Raw genomic sequence first — 15971 nt, forward strand, 5'->3', positions numbered from 1 at the left:
ATGAAATTTTGAATAAAAATGGCAAAATTCGAAATTTTTAAAATTTTCATTTTTATTTGTAAAAAAAATTTTTTGTCCCAAAACAAAATTTTAAGCTTGATTTTTAGTTAATTAGATTAATTTTTATTAGTAAATTAAAATAAAAATTTAAAATTCACATAAATTTCTAATTTCTTCATTTTTGTGAATTTTAAATAATTTTTATTTATTTTTATTTTTTATTTGAAAATTAAAAATTTTGTCTTTGTTAAGTTTAAAAAGTCACCTAGCTTACGTCAAAAGCCTTCAGGGTCACGAGCCAACCCCAACAAAAATCCCTAAATAAAAGTCGATAAAATCTCATCAGTAGTTCGTGTCCTTTCTTTACCCACAAAACCAACATATTTTTTTTTTTAACCACAATCAACATTTTCTACTCTATAATTTTAGTTCACGAAACACTTTTTTTTCATGATAATAAAAATTTATTATTGCATGACATTTCACTTCTCTCGGTCACAAAACGTACACAACAAAACACAAGCAACAACCACAATTACCATGATTCTCCAACACACAGAGAAAAACTTTGCATGTGACAAAAAACGGAAAATCAGTTTTGACAGGAAAAAACAAAAATGTTGCATTTTGCATTATTATAACTTAGACTAACACAAAAATATGTCATATTCAAAACATGAACACAAAACACACAGAGAAAAAAATTCAATACTAATTTTCTGAACAAATATCGTCCGTTGTTGTCTCCGGTCGTCGTTCAACGAGCAAAAGAACAAGTAAGAAGGTTTCCGTTTTTTTTTTTGGTCACGTACGAGGTGTGTCATTCAATTATTATTGTTTCTGCTGCTTTTGCTCGTTAATTCCATTATTTTTCTGTGTTGAGATTCGCCGCCGATCGACACAACAAATTAACTTATTGGAAGCGGATTGAAAGTGATTGATCGGTAATCGGAGAATTGTTTGTGTTAGTCGCGGGGAAATCATCACTCATTCTCCATTTTTGCCTTCATCTGTATTTGTCGCATTATTTAATTGTTCGGAACTTTTATTTTGTTGTGTTTTGTCGAGAGAGAGCGAGTGATGATATACGAAGTAGGAGCACGCGAGCCTCTTTTGTTCGCACGAACAGCAAAAATGAACGAGGTCGAGTGAATTATGGGTGTCCTTTGAAATTGTAAACAGGAGCTTCGTTGCTTGCTCAACGCGTTGCAAGGGCCATGGTCAAGTAATTTTTTTATTTGACACGCGAAAATTAGGTTAAATTGATTTTTTCATAAAAATTAATTAAGAGTTGAGAAAATTTTATGTTTCGCAAAAAAAAAAATAATAAAAAAAATTTATTAACAAAAATCCCATAGAAATTTTTATTTTTTAATATTTTTAGAAGATTTATTTAAAACAAAATTTATTTAAAAATTATTTTTAAAAAATTAATTAATTTAATTATCTTTAAATTGAAAAAAATAATTTGTTGAATTTTACAAAATTTTTATCGAATTAAATATTTTTTTTAAATAACAAAAAAAAATATTTTTTAAAATAATTAATTAAAAATAATTATTTTTAAATAAAAATAAATTAAAAAAAAATAAAATAATTAATTAATTAAAAAAAAATAATTATAATAATTTAATCATAAATGTTGATGAATAAATTAATTAAAAATTAATTTAAATTAAATTATTATAAAAATTTAAATTAAATTAACTAAAAATTTTAAAAATATTTTTTCTAAGAAATTTTGAATTTTATTTCTACTGCGAAACATGAAACTTTCACAAAATAATCGAAAAAATAAACTTAATGTCGAAAAAAACCGCAAATTTTTACTTGTTGGCTATTTCGTGAAGTCAAACGCGACTGTTTAATTTGCTTCTTTTTATATTCTTTCGCTTCGCTCTCTCTCTTTTTAAATGTCCATTATATTATTATTATCTGTACAGTAAAAAAACTGCTAAAATTTAATTTGTTCTAAAATTAAATAAATACTTATAACAGCAGTCGTTGTCGGCATAATGAACGCTAATGACTGTACTTTTTTTCATGTAACTTTTCGTTTTTGCATGCATTTTTATCAGTTTTGAAATTTTTTTCTTCCTCCATGTTTCTAATTGTATTATTAAAAAAAATAAATTTATGTAAAAAAAAGTTAATTTTCCAATCAATTAGAGAAAAGTTTTCCAACAAAATCTCAACTAACGTATTTGCAGATGCAGATTTTTGCTGTGGCATGAACACGCCGGAAATGGCAAACAATGAGACAAATTCAAGACAACCGGGAAAACCACAGAATCGGGGTCTGTTTTGTTTTCCATCTTCTCTCTCATTTTTCAAAAAAACAAAAAAAAAATTATAAAAAATTCTTACTCACTTTTCATAAAAAAATGCACTTTCAGTCCCAAACGTTTTTTGTGTGAATATTTTTTTTTAACATTTTTTCATATCTGTGTAATTTTTTGTAGAAATTTCATGCACTTCTTTAATAATAATAAAAATAAAGTAGATTTTCACAATGAATTTTATTAACACTCACATACTCACCCGCAACTTTCTCCGATTTTTCTCTCTTTTTATGTCTTTGATAACGTTTTTTGTTAGATTTCTTTCACAAAATGGATAAAAAACTGTGAATTAGGACTCATGTGGTATCAAAATCCGGCGTGTTTATTGCTGTTGCTTTTTTATTTGACTTGTTTTTTTACTCAATTCTGATATTTCCATTTAACTTTGGTAGAAAGTAGATTTTTTGTGTGTTTTTATTAGAGATTAACGTCCGAAGCCTCCATTTCCGCCGTTTCCTCCATGCCCGCCATTTCCCCCATTGCCTCCATTTCCTCCGTTGCCTCCATTTCCGCCATTTCCTCCAGTACCGTAGCCTCCCTGAGGTCTATAACCTCCTTGAGATCCTCCTCCATGACCTCCTTGGGGTCTATAACCTCCTTGAGATCCTCCTTGTGGTCCATAGCCTCCTTGAGATCCTCCTCCATGACCTCCTTGGGGTCTATAACCTCCTTGAGATCCTCCTCCATGACCTCCTTGGGGTCCATAACCTCCTTGAGATCCGCCTTGAGGTCTGTAACCTCCTTGAGATCCTCCTCCGTGACCTCCTTGGGGTCTATAACCTCCTTGAGATCCGCCTTGGGGTCCATAACCTCCTTGGGGTCCATAACCTCCTTGAGGTCCATAACCTCCTTGGGGTCTATAACCTCCCTGACCATAACCATTGCCTCCATGCCCTCCGTTTCCTCCATGAGGTCCGTATCCTGGTTGACCTCTCAACCCATCGTAACCTCCATAATATGGATCAGCATTAACTGTCAGTACAATCAATGCCAAAACAGCAAACACAATGAACTATAAAAAAAATTCTTTTTAGTTTCAAATAAAAAATTAAAGTATCGAAAAAACTTACAGCGAATTTTGTCATGATTATCTAAGTAGTTGAACCAGTAGAACAAAACTTCAACTGTTGATTGAAGAAGCAACTCACTGAATATTTATACTAATACAAAGCTATAAAATTTGACTTTCAACAATAATTGCGTCATAGTAATAAAATGTCTCTCGGTCGCCCAGTTTGAGAAGGTAAAGAAGCAAAATTTAAATTTAGATAAAATTTTTATTCTAAGACCTCATAAAATTTTTTCAAGTTTAATGATGTCTATGACTATCACGATCTCCATGAGACCCACGATTTCCATGAGACTCATGATTATTTTGTCTGTGATTTCCATGTGACCCCTGATGACCTTGACTTCCATGCGATCCTTGATGTCCTGAACCTCCATGCGATCCATGGCTACCATGAGAGCCTTGATGACCTTGATGGCTTCCATGGGAAGATCCATGTCCTTGACTTAAACTTCCATGTCCTCGATGTTGATCTGCATCGACTGTCAAGACAATTAATGCCAAAACAGCAACGACAAGTAACTACAAAAAAAACTTAAATAAAATTTTTCCTTCAAGATTTAGAAAAAAAAAATCTCACAGTGAATTTTGTCATGTTTTCAAGTGTAAAGTGTGATTGAAACTGATGATCTTGACATCGATTCATTGATTATTTATACGAATTTGAAGCGATAAGATTTGACTTGCAAAATAAATGATGCAAGACATCCGAGACATCTGCATGTTTTGGGAAAGTACAGAAGAGAGTATTTGATTGTAAATCAAACAAATCAACAAATTAGCGGAATTAACCGAGAATTAACTGATAATATGACGTAGTTTAATTACTTGTTGAATGTCGCAGATTAATTGTTAGTAAATAAAATTATTTGACAAATTCATCAGCAGTTTATTGAATTAATTGGAAGTAAAAAAAATTAAACAAAAATAATATTAAATAAATAAAAATTAAATTAAAAAAAAATAAAAATAAAATAAAAAATAAATAAAAATAAATAAAAATAAAATTTAAAAAAAATTAAATAAATAAAAAATTTAATAAAATAAAAATTAAATAAAAAATTAATAAATTAAAATTAAATTTAAAAAATAATAAAACAAAATTAAATTAAAAAATGAATAAAATAAATTAAATTAAATTTTTAAAAAATAATATTCATTTTTACAGAAAAAAATACAAAATAACATTAAAAATAAAAATTTAATTTTTTATTATTTTATTTATTTAAAAAAAAATTTAAAAAATCGAAATTTCAGCGAAAAAAATTGTTAAAAAAAATCCTGATTGCTAACCACACGTGACCTTGACTGAATGATGCTCAGTAAAAATTAAAAAAAAATAAATAAAAAATTCTGTTCGTGATGGCTTTTGGTTTTGATGGCTTTTTGATTATTTTGAGAGTAAATTTCAAGCAGCGAATGATAATTATTTTTTTTTTCATTTTTTAACGTTAACAAAAAATAAGATAAACTAGAAAAACTTCCGGATATTTATTGAAGAAAAATCAAAAGATGGAAATTTTTGATTGAAATGTTTTTGACAGGCTTCTTGAAGGACGTCAAATTTGATAGATAAAAACATGTCTTTAAAGTACTTCAAACGTCGAACGCTCAAAAAACGATTTAAAAAAATAATTTTTACGCATGTTTTAGTTTTCAAAGAAATTTTTTCCTCGAGCCGAAAATTAAAAAAAAAAAAAAAAAATTTGAAGCAATTTCTTTTTAAAATTTAATAATTTTTATATCTCAGATCGATCAGATAATAAAATCTTTCAAGGAAAATTTCAATAACATTTATAAAAATTTAATTTGTTTTTAACGGCGAAATAAAATTTTAAACACGTGACATGTTGACCTTTCACTTTTGCATTTTTATTTACTAAATACTTCTATTTTTATTTTTTTTTCTATTTTTAATCACATTTTTAGCCATGATATCCATGAGAACCATAACCGCCTTGACCGAATCCACTATTATTTTCTTTAATAATCGTTTTTGATCCGCCAAATCCTGAATCTTCTTTAATTATCGTTTGAGAGCCTCCAAAGCCTCCTGGTTGTCCAATGACTGTTGGATATGCGCCAGATCCATAACCTCCCGAAGGTTGAGAAACGATCGTTGTGGATCCACTGCCATGACCATGATGATGTCCATGCCCATGACCTCCCAAACCGCCTTGTTGATTGTTAATGATCAAAGTTCCGTCTTGGAATCCTCCTTGATGACCTGGATTGTTCTTAATTATCAAACTTCCATCACGAATGCCTCCGCTTCCGTAACCTCCTTGGTTATTTTTGATAATTAAACTTCCATCTTGAATTCCTCCTCCATGTCCGAAACTTCCGCCATGATGACTTCCATGATGATGTCCTCCGAATCCTTGATCTTTAATGATTGTCGTTGAGCCACCGCCATGTCCGAATCCGCTTTGATTCTCTTTAATTATCACACTTCCATCTTGGAAACCTCCATGGCCGCCATTTGGTCGAACAATTGTCGTACTTTGTCTTCCTTGGCTCCCAAAGCCACTTCCGTAGCCCAAACCGCCTTGATCGACAACAACTGTGTTCAAACCTCCGCCTCGTCCCGATCCGTGAAGATGATTGTCTTGCTCTTGAATAATTACTTGTTGACCTCCGCCTCGTGATGCTCCATAAGGCAGGGCATTTGTGACTAAAATGGCACAAGTTGTGAATATCTGTGAGGAAAAAAATAAAAAATGTCAATTTACGACTTAAAAAATATTTTTAAAAAAATCGTACCAGAAATTTAAACATTTTGTTCAATTGAGTGAAAAATGACGACTGATTGAATTCTAATCGAAGATGCAATTTAAATACAATTTGATAAGAAAATGAGATTATCGCTTCTTAGAACATGAGGCACATGTTCATGACATTCACAGATCATATTTGCGATGTAAACAAAAACAAATAAAATTTGTAAATTTAATCAGAGGGAAATTCCAAGTTACATTTTTAGTGGGAATTTTATTTTTCTTTTCATATTTATGCGAAAAACATTTTTTTACCTTGGAAACGAACAAAAAATTAAGATTTTTTTTTTCAATCACTTAACACAACATTTAAAAAAATTTTATTCTTAATTTTATATGAATTTTCGTCGTAAATAGACCAAGTAGTAAAAAAAACATAAATTCGAAAATTTTATTTGTCAATAATTTTCACTTTTTTATGAGTGGGAAAGACGTTAATCTCACAAAAATATAAGTTGACCTTTATTTGATGACATTCTAATTGTAACGCACATCAATTGATGAAATAATGTTCGTCTATGAAGTCAATGTCAATGACGACGAGATGTCTCGTTATCATTTTTCGTGCAAATTCATAGAAAAAGAGCTTCGAAAGGACCATGAGCTAATTTTTGGCGAAGGTTATTTAATCTTCTTTTATTTTTAAGACATTTAGGGTCTTATTAGGAATTATTCAATGGAATCCCAAATGTCTTAAAAATATAATTTTATTTTTTTTGCCAAAAAATTAGCTCACGGTTCTTTCAGAGCTCTTTTTGTATAAATTTGCACAAAAAAATTTCTGATTACAAATTTTTTTTTATTTATTTTTTTTTTAATTAATTAAATTAAAATTTTAATTTAATGAAGTTTATTTTTTTTTAAATTTCATATGAAATTCATTTTTCCCCATTTTTACTTAATTTTTGTAAGAAAATAAATTATTTACTTTAATTTTTATTTAAAAAAAAATATTTTATTTATTAAATTATAAAAATTATTAAAATTTACTTTAATTTATTTTTTATTTTAAAAATTACTAAAATTTTTATTTTTCACTATGAATTTAATTAAATTATTTTTTTTTAATTTAAATTTATTTAAATAAATTAATTCTATAAAATTAAAATTTTAATACAAATTAATAAAATATAAAAAAATAAATAAATTAAATCATAAAATCAATTTTTGTAAGAAAATTAATTATTTCCTTTAATTTTTGTTTAAAAAAATATTTTATTTTTTGTTTTGTTTTAAAAAATACTAAAATTTTTATTTTTCACTATGAATTTAATTTATTATTTTTTTTTTACAAATTTATTTTTTTTTAAATAAAAAAAATTATAAAATTAAAAATTTAATACAAATAAATATATAAAATTAAAAAAAAATAATTAAGTTTAAGTGATAAAAATTTTAAAATTTGTTCACATCAAAAAATTAATTAAATTTAGACAAAATTTTAATGTTTGACAAGAAATAAACTTCAGAGAAGAATTGTCGTCATTCACAAAAATAATTTTTGCCTCATTCGATAGATAGAAATACCTCAAATAAATGAAAAATCAATATTTTAAAACAACATTCAGTCGTCTTCCCAAGAAATGATCAACTTTTCCAATTTAGAGAGAAAATTTCTCTCACACCGATAAAAGATTCATAAATGCATTAAAAACTTACACTTTATGGAGGTGAGTCTCGTCCTTTTCCATTATTTAACCAGAATTTAATCCATCGACAGGCCTTTTTTAATCCCTGCAAGATTGATGAAATGAAACAAAGGTTTTATTTGTTTTTCATTCCTGTCACAGCTCACTGAAATGGAGACAAATCAATAACGTGACCCATTTATTTAAACGATTTTTTAAATGAAGACGAGCCGATCCGGCAAATGGCGTCGACGATTCACACAAAAATTGCGATAAAAGTGCCATAAAAGCACCGAGAGACGGAATTATGTCTCGTCTAGACAAATGTGGGCAAAATCAGACATTAATTTTCTTGATAACTAGTGCGCTTCTTAATAGTTTCTCCGTTTCTTATTTCTTATTATTTGAAGTGCTCGAGGAAGCATGACTTGCTTCGGAAAGAAAAAACGAATTGAAATCGATTTCTACATGTTAGCATTGTGTCTAGATAAATAACAGGATTATTTTGTGGTGACATACGAGCTGCTTCTTCGTGACTCACACGGAATTGTGCATCGTTTAAAATTAAAATTTATTTTTGGCGAATTTCGTGTTGAATAAATTTTCCCCCGTGTGACAAAAAGTTCCGAATAATCATCGTGAAATTACTCAGTGTTAATTTTGTAGTCCCTTGAGTGTTGTTTATTACCGTGCCGTAGAATTCGTGGCTGTAAAGGATGAACGAAAACATTTTAATTATAATAAATTAGTGTTATTAGCTGTCGAATGATTTTAGCTACAAACACGAGCAAGAGGCTCTTTTAACGCCGAAATTTTAAGCAAATACAAGATAAATATTGATTTTATCGATGTCGGTTCGTGCATTCGTGCGTCGGGGGATAATCCCTTTGAATTGCATTCCCTGAAGGGCGATTAATGTGATGCGGTTTTCGGTGTCGTGCAGTCGATTTTTTTTAAGTTACGAACGATATATGGCGAAGGGTATTAAGTATTGTGAATTTATTCAGAAAAATTTAAATTTTTTAAAATAATTTTCATGAGATTTTTTTTTTATTTTAAAATAAAAATAAATTATTTTTTATTTTTTTTTAATAATTTATTTTTTTTTTAAATTAAAATTTATGCAAAAATTTATATTTTTTAATTAATTTTATATTTAATTAAATTTTTTATTAAATTTAAATAGTAAAATAAATTTAAAAAAAATTCATAAACATTTTTAACTTCTCTGATGAAAAATTAATGTAATTTTTTAATAAATATTTATAAATAGGTAATTAAAATTTATTTAAAATAAAAAAAATATTTTATAATTTAAAAATAATTTTTAATTTATCATGTTTAGCCTTAAAAAAGTAATTTTTATAAAAATTATCAATATTAATTTTATTTTTGTAAAAATTAATGATATTTCATTGAAAATAATGAAAAAAATCATAAAACCAATCTTCTTAATTTTTCTGATGAAAAATCGAAACAATAATCTACCAAAATTTAAGAGTATTAAAAATAATTTTTAATCAACGCTGATTGAAAACGTGCAAGGTCATTTCATGTTTTTGCTGAAATAAGTTTTAATCTTACAAATATCGTAAATAAATGAAACTTATGATGCTTTTTGATCAATAAAACTTTAAAATTAATGTTTCTTTGGGTATTAGCTAGATAAAAACTCATAAAAAAACACAAATTATTGCCATCCAAAAATATAATTTACAGTTTTAAGTTCTTGTTTTCTACATTTTCCTGTAAAAAAGTTGTAAAGGTGAAAATTTTGCTATTAATTTAAACGATTTTCATCGTAAATTAATTTAAAAAGTTTTTTTTCCTAAATAAATCTCAAGATTTATCAAATTTTTTAATTTAATTCCAGATTTTGCATATTTTTTGCAAAATCTTGAGATTTTTTAAATTTTTTGTTAAATTTTTCAATTCAAAAGAAATTTCCACAAAAATAATTTAAAAAAATGAAAATTAAATCCATACAAGTCCATGAATAAATTAATTATTTTTTTATAATAAAAATTTTAAAATGGAGACGTCTGGTTACTTTTCCAAATTTTTCTCATTTCATTCAAAATTCATCTCACAATTTGCCAGAAAATCTCTCCGTAATAAAACCAAAAACGAGAGACAGGTAATAATTTAGGAAGTTGATTAAAAGTTTTCCGTATGGCAGCAGCTTTCCTTCTCTCAAAGGACGAGCCAAAGCCTAGTCAATCATTGTCTGCATGCACGAAGATTTTACCAGAAACGAGATTAAAGGATATTTACATATCAAAAGGTTCGTTTCCTTCCACAATCGCTCACCGAGTAAGCTTCATTATGTGCGACGAGACTTGTTGGCGTCTTTATTAGAGAAAGGAAAATGTTTAAACAAGTCGCAAGAAAATGAAGAAGAAAGGAAGACTGAGTGCGCTATCAATCAAGCCAACAACGAATTTCTTTTCTTCGGATAAAATATCTCGAGTCATTGAAGCAAATCGCTTGAAAAGTGCATCAAAGTGCACAAATAAACATTTCAACAGTTTTCTCTCTCTATCTTTTATGTTTGAAGCTTGAAGAATGGATGGAGTGACACAATGCGCTCGCACGCAATGACAATGACAAAACGATTCCTTTTATCTCTCATGTGAATGTGTCGCCTTCGTTTTTCTTGTCTTTCTTTCGCATCGCATGTGCAACGATGATATTTGCTTAGTGCCCCAAGACAAATGGAGACAATTTACGTGCAATGCAATTTTTATACATGTTCGTTATGTGAAAATGAAGCAAAAAAAAAGCGATACAATGTTACATGATGTTTTTAACTTGAAGCGTTTTCTCTTGAGAAACATCCTCGTTCAACGACGTCATGCAACTTTTTTATGTATGTAGGTTTCTTATCTAATTTCGCTTTTCTCCGTTTCTCTGACTTGTTTGAGTTTCTGGAACACAGAAAAAAAACCAACGTCCGAACCAACAGTTATCCATCAAAAGTCGCCGCAAGAATTTATTCGTTTCATTGCACACGTTCAAAATAATCCGAGAACCCGGAGCGAACGGAAAACCATTGCACACACGATGTTGTTATCATTTCATTTGAGCACTTCTTATGAGCTTGGATCACTGTAAAAAATTTGTAAATTTGGCTTTTAAATTCAAAAAAAAATTTTAGCACCAAATTTCAGTTATTTTTAGATTTTTTATAAATTTTTAAAAAAATTAATTTAATTTAATTTTTTAATTTTTTTTTTATTTTTTTTTACTTTAATTCAATTTTTAATTTTAATTTAATAAGTTAAAAATTTTAAATTTGCATTAAATTATTTTTTTCATTTTAAAAATTAATTTAAATTTAATTTTAATTAATTATAATATAATAAGTTATAAATTAAAAAAAAAATAATTTAAAATTGATACGTTTTTACATTCGTTTGACGTTTGAAATCATTTTAAAAATTAAATGAATATTTCAATAAATTTTAATTTAATTTATTTAATTTAATTTGAGTGAAATTTTGACACTTTGAGCAACAGGTGACATAATTTTTACAAAAATCATATTTTAAGTTTTTTTTTGTCAATTTTGGGTGAACTTTCACAGAAAAAATATTTTTCAAGCCATCAATATTTCTTTTATGGAAGTATCGAAAATTTTCTTGATCAATTTTTTGACTAAAATTGTTCAATTTCTAAAATTCCTGACCAAAAACCTCAATTTATTTTTTTTAAATCTAAAAATTTTGTTAATTTATCTTCCTTTAGTTTTCAAAAAATTTAATATATTTATTAAGAAAATAATTTTAAAAAATTTCAATTTTATTAAAATGTTTAAAAAAAAAAATAAAAATAAATTAAGAAAAAAAAATTATAAAAAAATAGTTACCTACCTAATGAAAGAAATAAAAAAAATATTTATTTACAAAACGTAATAAAAAAAAATTTTTTTAAAAATATTTTTTTATTCACATGATACAAAATAATTTTTTTTGCAATTTATCTTAAATTAATTTTAAGATAATAATTTTAATTTTTTTCTTTAAATTAAATATAAAAAAAATAAAATTTAGAAAAAAAATTATAATGCTATAAGTGCAAAAATCATCAAAAATTGATAAAATAAAATTAAAAAATATTTTTTTCATTAAGCTAAAATTTAATTTTACATTATTTCAAATATTTTAAACTAAATTTTAAATTTTATTTAATTTTATAATTTTTTAAAAATACTATTACAATAAAAAAAAAATTAAAAATTTATACCATTTGAATAAAAAATCACATAAAAATTTAATTTTAATAACGCTTTGTAAATAAATAAATAAAAAAAAATCAAAAACCCACAATAAGCTAACCGAGCGGCAGCAACAAGAATATGATAAATTATTACCAAGCACAAACTCAACACATTTTTGATTATTTTAAATAATGAAACAGACATGCATGAACTTTTTTGTTGTTGTTGCTGCTGCTGTCGCTCCGTGTACTTAACGTAACGTGTGTTTGTGACTGCGTTCTCCCACAAGGGATTTAAGTTGAAATTGTGAATGATGAAGCAAACTGCATGCACACAACATAAAATGATGATCTTTCTAATTAAACTCTGCCTCATTTTCTTTCTTTCTCTCCCTCACACGTAATTATTATTGCATGAACTACTTTTTTTCGTGTTGTTGTTGTTGCAAAGCACATTTATGAGAATAAATCATCCATCCGGCGTTCATCGTCATCCTTATGAAAATGAATAACGATCCAAAATAATTTACGTTAATTATCTCTCGCTTTGAACTTTTTTTTACAGGTACTTTGACTGTTAATGTTAGTGTTTTACTGTTAAGTTTAGCGTCGCCTGATGAATCTAGTTTGGTGAGTTTGAGTTTTTTTTATTTTTTAATTTTTAATGATTTTTTAATTTTTTTTTAGAAATACGAAGTGGAATTTCTGTTACAACAACAATGGTACGACCCGAGATTACGTTATGCAAATCAATCGCAGTACGAGTACTTGAATGCAATTCATCATCACGAGGAGATTTGGCTGCCAGACACGTATTTCATCATGCATGGCGACTTCAAAGATCCCATAATACCGATGCACTTTGCCTTAAGAATCTATCGTAATGGAACTATCAATTATTTAATGAGGTATTTTTTTATCAATTTTTCATGAAAACTCACCTAAAATATTTTTTTACGATTTTTTTTATAGGAGACATCTTATCCTCTCGTGTCAAGGGCGATTAAATATTTTCCCCTTCGACGATCCTCTATGCTCATTTGCTCTCGAAAGCAGTAAGTATCCGTTTTCAGCGATAAAATTCGCGGTAAAATTACTTTATTGTTTGTTTTTTTGTGTCACATCACTCAGCGTGACATGCAAAAATTACGATAATGGTTTTAAAATATTTTATTTTTCTACCTGCCATAATCCATCCATTGTATTGAAACAATAAAAATACATTTAAAATATTATTTTTGCAGTATCTTATGAACAATCAGCTATCACATACGTATGGAAAAATGACGAGGACACTCTTCGCAAGAGCCCGTCGTTGACGACACTTAACGCTTATTTGATTCAAAATCAAACAATTGCTTGTCCCATCAAAGCCAGCTGGCGAGGTAAGATAAATCTTGTGTGTGGTATGATGAAATTTGGTCCTAAAAATATTTTTTTATTAAATATAAAATTAAATCTTGTCCCTTTTAACTTTTAAAAACAATTTTTAATCAAATAAAAAATTTTTATCACTAAAAAAATTATTTTATAAAATTTTTTTATCATATTTTTTATTAATTACTGCGATATTTATATTTATAATTTGATTATTTTTCTGTTTTTGTCCAATAATTCCTTCAGTAAAGTTTTAATATGAGAGAAAAAGTCGGAACAATCTGTGGATCGTTGACAATAATTTAGTTATAAAAGTTTTTCTTTATATAAACGTTCAAAATTGTGCCAGAAAATGCTTCTTCTTTAATATTATATTATTTTTTATATATGTTTCTTTTGTTCATTTATTTTTTTTAATTATATTTGTGTTTGGATACAAATTTTGATACAAATTAATTTAATTGTATTTTATTTCGTTTAAAAAATTGCTCTTGTCCGAGGACTATTGTTATAAAATTAAACAATATAAACTTCTATTCAAAATTTTTCTCATAATAATGATAATAAATAATAATAAATAATTGACAAGATAAGGTCTTTCCCGTAAAAAAAGCGGAAAAAAATGGCGTAAAAATGGCTCTTTTATGTTTTTTAATTCAATTAATTATTTGGTTTCGTTTTTCATTTTATTATTTATTTTATTACAATGATTATTAAAAATTATAAACATGATAATAATGATGCTGATTTTAATTATTATTATTATTATTAAATAAAATACTATAGCAGACGGTGATTCTATGATTTCCGTTGAATATTCCGTTGAAGAGAATATAATTTGTTCATTGTGTCAGAGGCGCTTTGAAACGCAAGGTACACAATTAAACTTGTAACATAATATTTAAATTAATAAAAAAAAATATACAAAAAAAAATTATTAAAAAATAATAATAATTATATAAAGTTTTGCACTTTATTGAACAATCTTATTGTTTTTCAATATATATATAATAATTGCATCTTGTAACTAACTTCTTTCTATATAATAAATTTTCTTCTGCATAAAAATAATAAACTTGACTGATTAATAATAATAAATAATTTTTAATATAAATATATATAATAAAATAAAATTGTTGTAGTTGTTTGTAGCGAGCAAGCAAAGTAACAATTTAATATAGAGAATGTCGTAGAAGCGAGGAATGATAAACTTTTTATATATTTTTTCCATTTGATAATTTTTATCAGGCTTTTAATTACTGTACTTTTTCATTTTATTTGCTCATTTATTATTGATATTTATTATTATTTTTTTTTTTACACAACATAAAACATGTTTTTTCAATCGGAATGCCGCCCGGCTGTTCGTCGCTATTCTTACTCGCTATTGACAAGTTATTGATATATTTTTATGATTTTTATTAATTATAATGATTCTTTGCCATTTTGCACTGCACTGAATTATTGGCTGGAAGAAGCTTTTCGTACAATAAAAATTAATTAATGATACAAATTAATGTTAAAGAAGAAGTTAAAAATTTATTAAGTTTAATTTTTATGCCATTTCGTGGAAGGAAGGACCTTTGAAAAAAAATTAAAAAAGTATTAAATAAAAAATTTTATTATTTTTAATAATAAAAAAAAATTAAATTAAATATTATTTCGGGAAAATTTGCGTCTTTTGGTTGTACAAAAGGCTTTTTTTAATTATAAATTGCACTTTTTATATTTTTTTTTGTACGAAATTTTAATTTTTTTTAGGTAGATGACAATTTTTAACTTCTTTCGAAGATGTATAATAATAATAAAATTTTATATATATATAAATGTCTTTCTTCATTAAACATATATATTATATATTTTATACAAATGACAACATATATAAAAAAAATAACTTTAACAAAATACAGGAAACTACAGCTGCCTTAAAGTGGATCTAATATTTACGAGAGATCGTGCATTTTATTTTACGACTGTTTTCATACCCGGCATCATACTAGTCACATCATCCTTCATTACATTTTGGTTAGAATGGAATGCAGTGCCTGCTAGATCAATGATAGGTAAAGCAAAAAAAAATCGAAAAAAAACAAAAAAATATATTTACACACATCCGTTCCGACATCATTTTATGAAACATATTGGAAATATATAAAAAAAAATATTTCTTTATCATATTATTATAATATATTATATTATTATTAAATATTAGGAATAGATAAAATTTTAAGACAAAAGCTTTTTAAATATTCTGTGCTAGTAAAACCCTCATTGAAGAGGTAGCAAAGCGAGCGGCATAAAATAAAATGTTTCTTTGATCCTATCGTTTGCTTTTATGTACCTTTTGTACCTTACGCTACTTTTCCTCGTGAACGCATGATGGCAATATGTCGAAGACTTGGTCTCATAAAAGCTCGGCTTTTCCCCTTTTTTTTTGTTCCACAGCGGCATCCAACGCTTCGGTAGCAATAAAATTGGATATGTATGAGGTACGATGAGCGATTTCCGTGTAAGAGACTTCCGAGTATTGGAAATTGTGAAAAATGTGTGTCTCGAAAGT

General features: G+C 26.6%; 3 protein-coding genes across 16 annotated transcripts in view; 1 reads left to right on the top strand and 2 right to left on the bottom strand.

The window, feature by feature from the left end:
• The window catches only part of LOC134832191 (glutamate-gated chloride channel), an 81999-nt gene that overhangs the window by 55492 nt on the left and 10536 nt on the right, over nt 1–15971 (top strand). For 4 of the 12 annotated variants that reach the window (XM_063846139.1, XM_063846138.1, XM_063846143.1 and 1 more), the window contains exons 6-10: nt 2211–2297; nt 12600–12664; nt 12722–12942; nt 13007–13089; nt 13279–13419. In XM_063846139.1, coding sequence (XP_063702209.1) covers nt 2211–2297; nt 12600–12664; nt 12722–12942; nt 13007–13089; nt 13279–13419 — 597 coding nt within the window. Of the gene's footprint in view, nt 1–2210; nt 2298–12599; nt 12665–12721; nt 12943–13006; nt 13090–13278; nt 13420–15321; nt 15475–15971 lie in introns of all 12 variants that reach the window. The other 8 variants (XM_063846140.1, XM_063846144.1, XM_063846146.1 and 5 more) reach the window with 3 other exon arrangements.
• LOC134832202 (uncharacterized) lies at nt 2558–4149 on the bottom strand. 3 transcript variants are annotated; one of them, XM_063846161.1, is made up of 4 exons: nt 3992–4149; nt 3413–3933; nt 3105–3354; nt 2558–3032 (listed from the first exon to the last, which is right to left on the bottom strand). In XM_063846161.1, exons 2-4 carry the CDS (start codon nt 3425–3427, stop codon nt 2767–2769), a joined length of 531 nt encoding a protein of 176 aa, XP_063702231.1. In that variant the 5' UTR covers nt 3428–3933; nt 3992–4149; the 3' UTR covers nt 2558–2766. The 3 variants fall into 3 exon arrangements, with proteins under 3 accessions (XP_063702231.1, XP_063702232.1, XP_063702229.1); XM_063846162.1 differs by having other exon boundaries at nt 2558–2948; nt 3033–3354; XM_063846159.1 differs by having other exon boundaries at nt 2558–3354.
• Nucleotides 5237–6308, bottom strand: LOC134832200 (uncharacterized). Its single transcript, XM_063846156.1, has 2 exons — nt 6175–6308; nt 5237–6110 (listed from the first exon to the last, which is right to left on the bottom strand). Exons 1-2 carry the CDS (start codon nt 6187–6189, stop codon nt 5337–5339), a joined length of 789 nt encoding a protein of 262 aa, XP_063702226.1. The 5' UTR covers nt 6190–6308; the 3' UTR covers nt 5237–5336.

Source organism: Culicoides brevitarsis, chromosome 2 (genome assembly GCF_036172545.1).
Source record: "Culicoides brevitarsis isolate CSIRO-B50_1 chromosome 2, AGI_CSIRO_Cbre_v1, whole genome shotgun sequence".
Classification (NCBI taxonomy): Eukaryota; Metazoa; Arthropoda; class Insecta; order Diptera; family Ceratopogonidae; genus Culicoides; species Culicoides brevitarsis.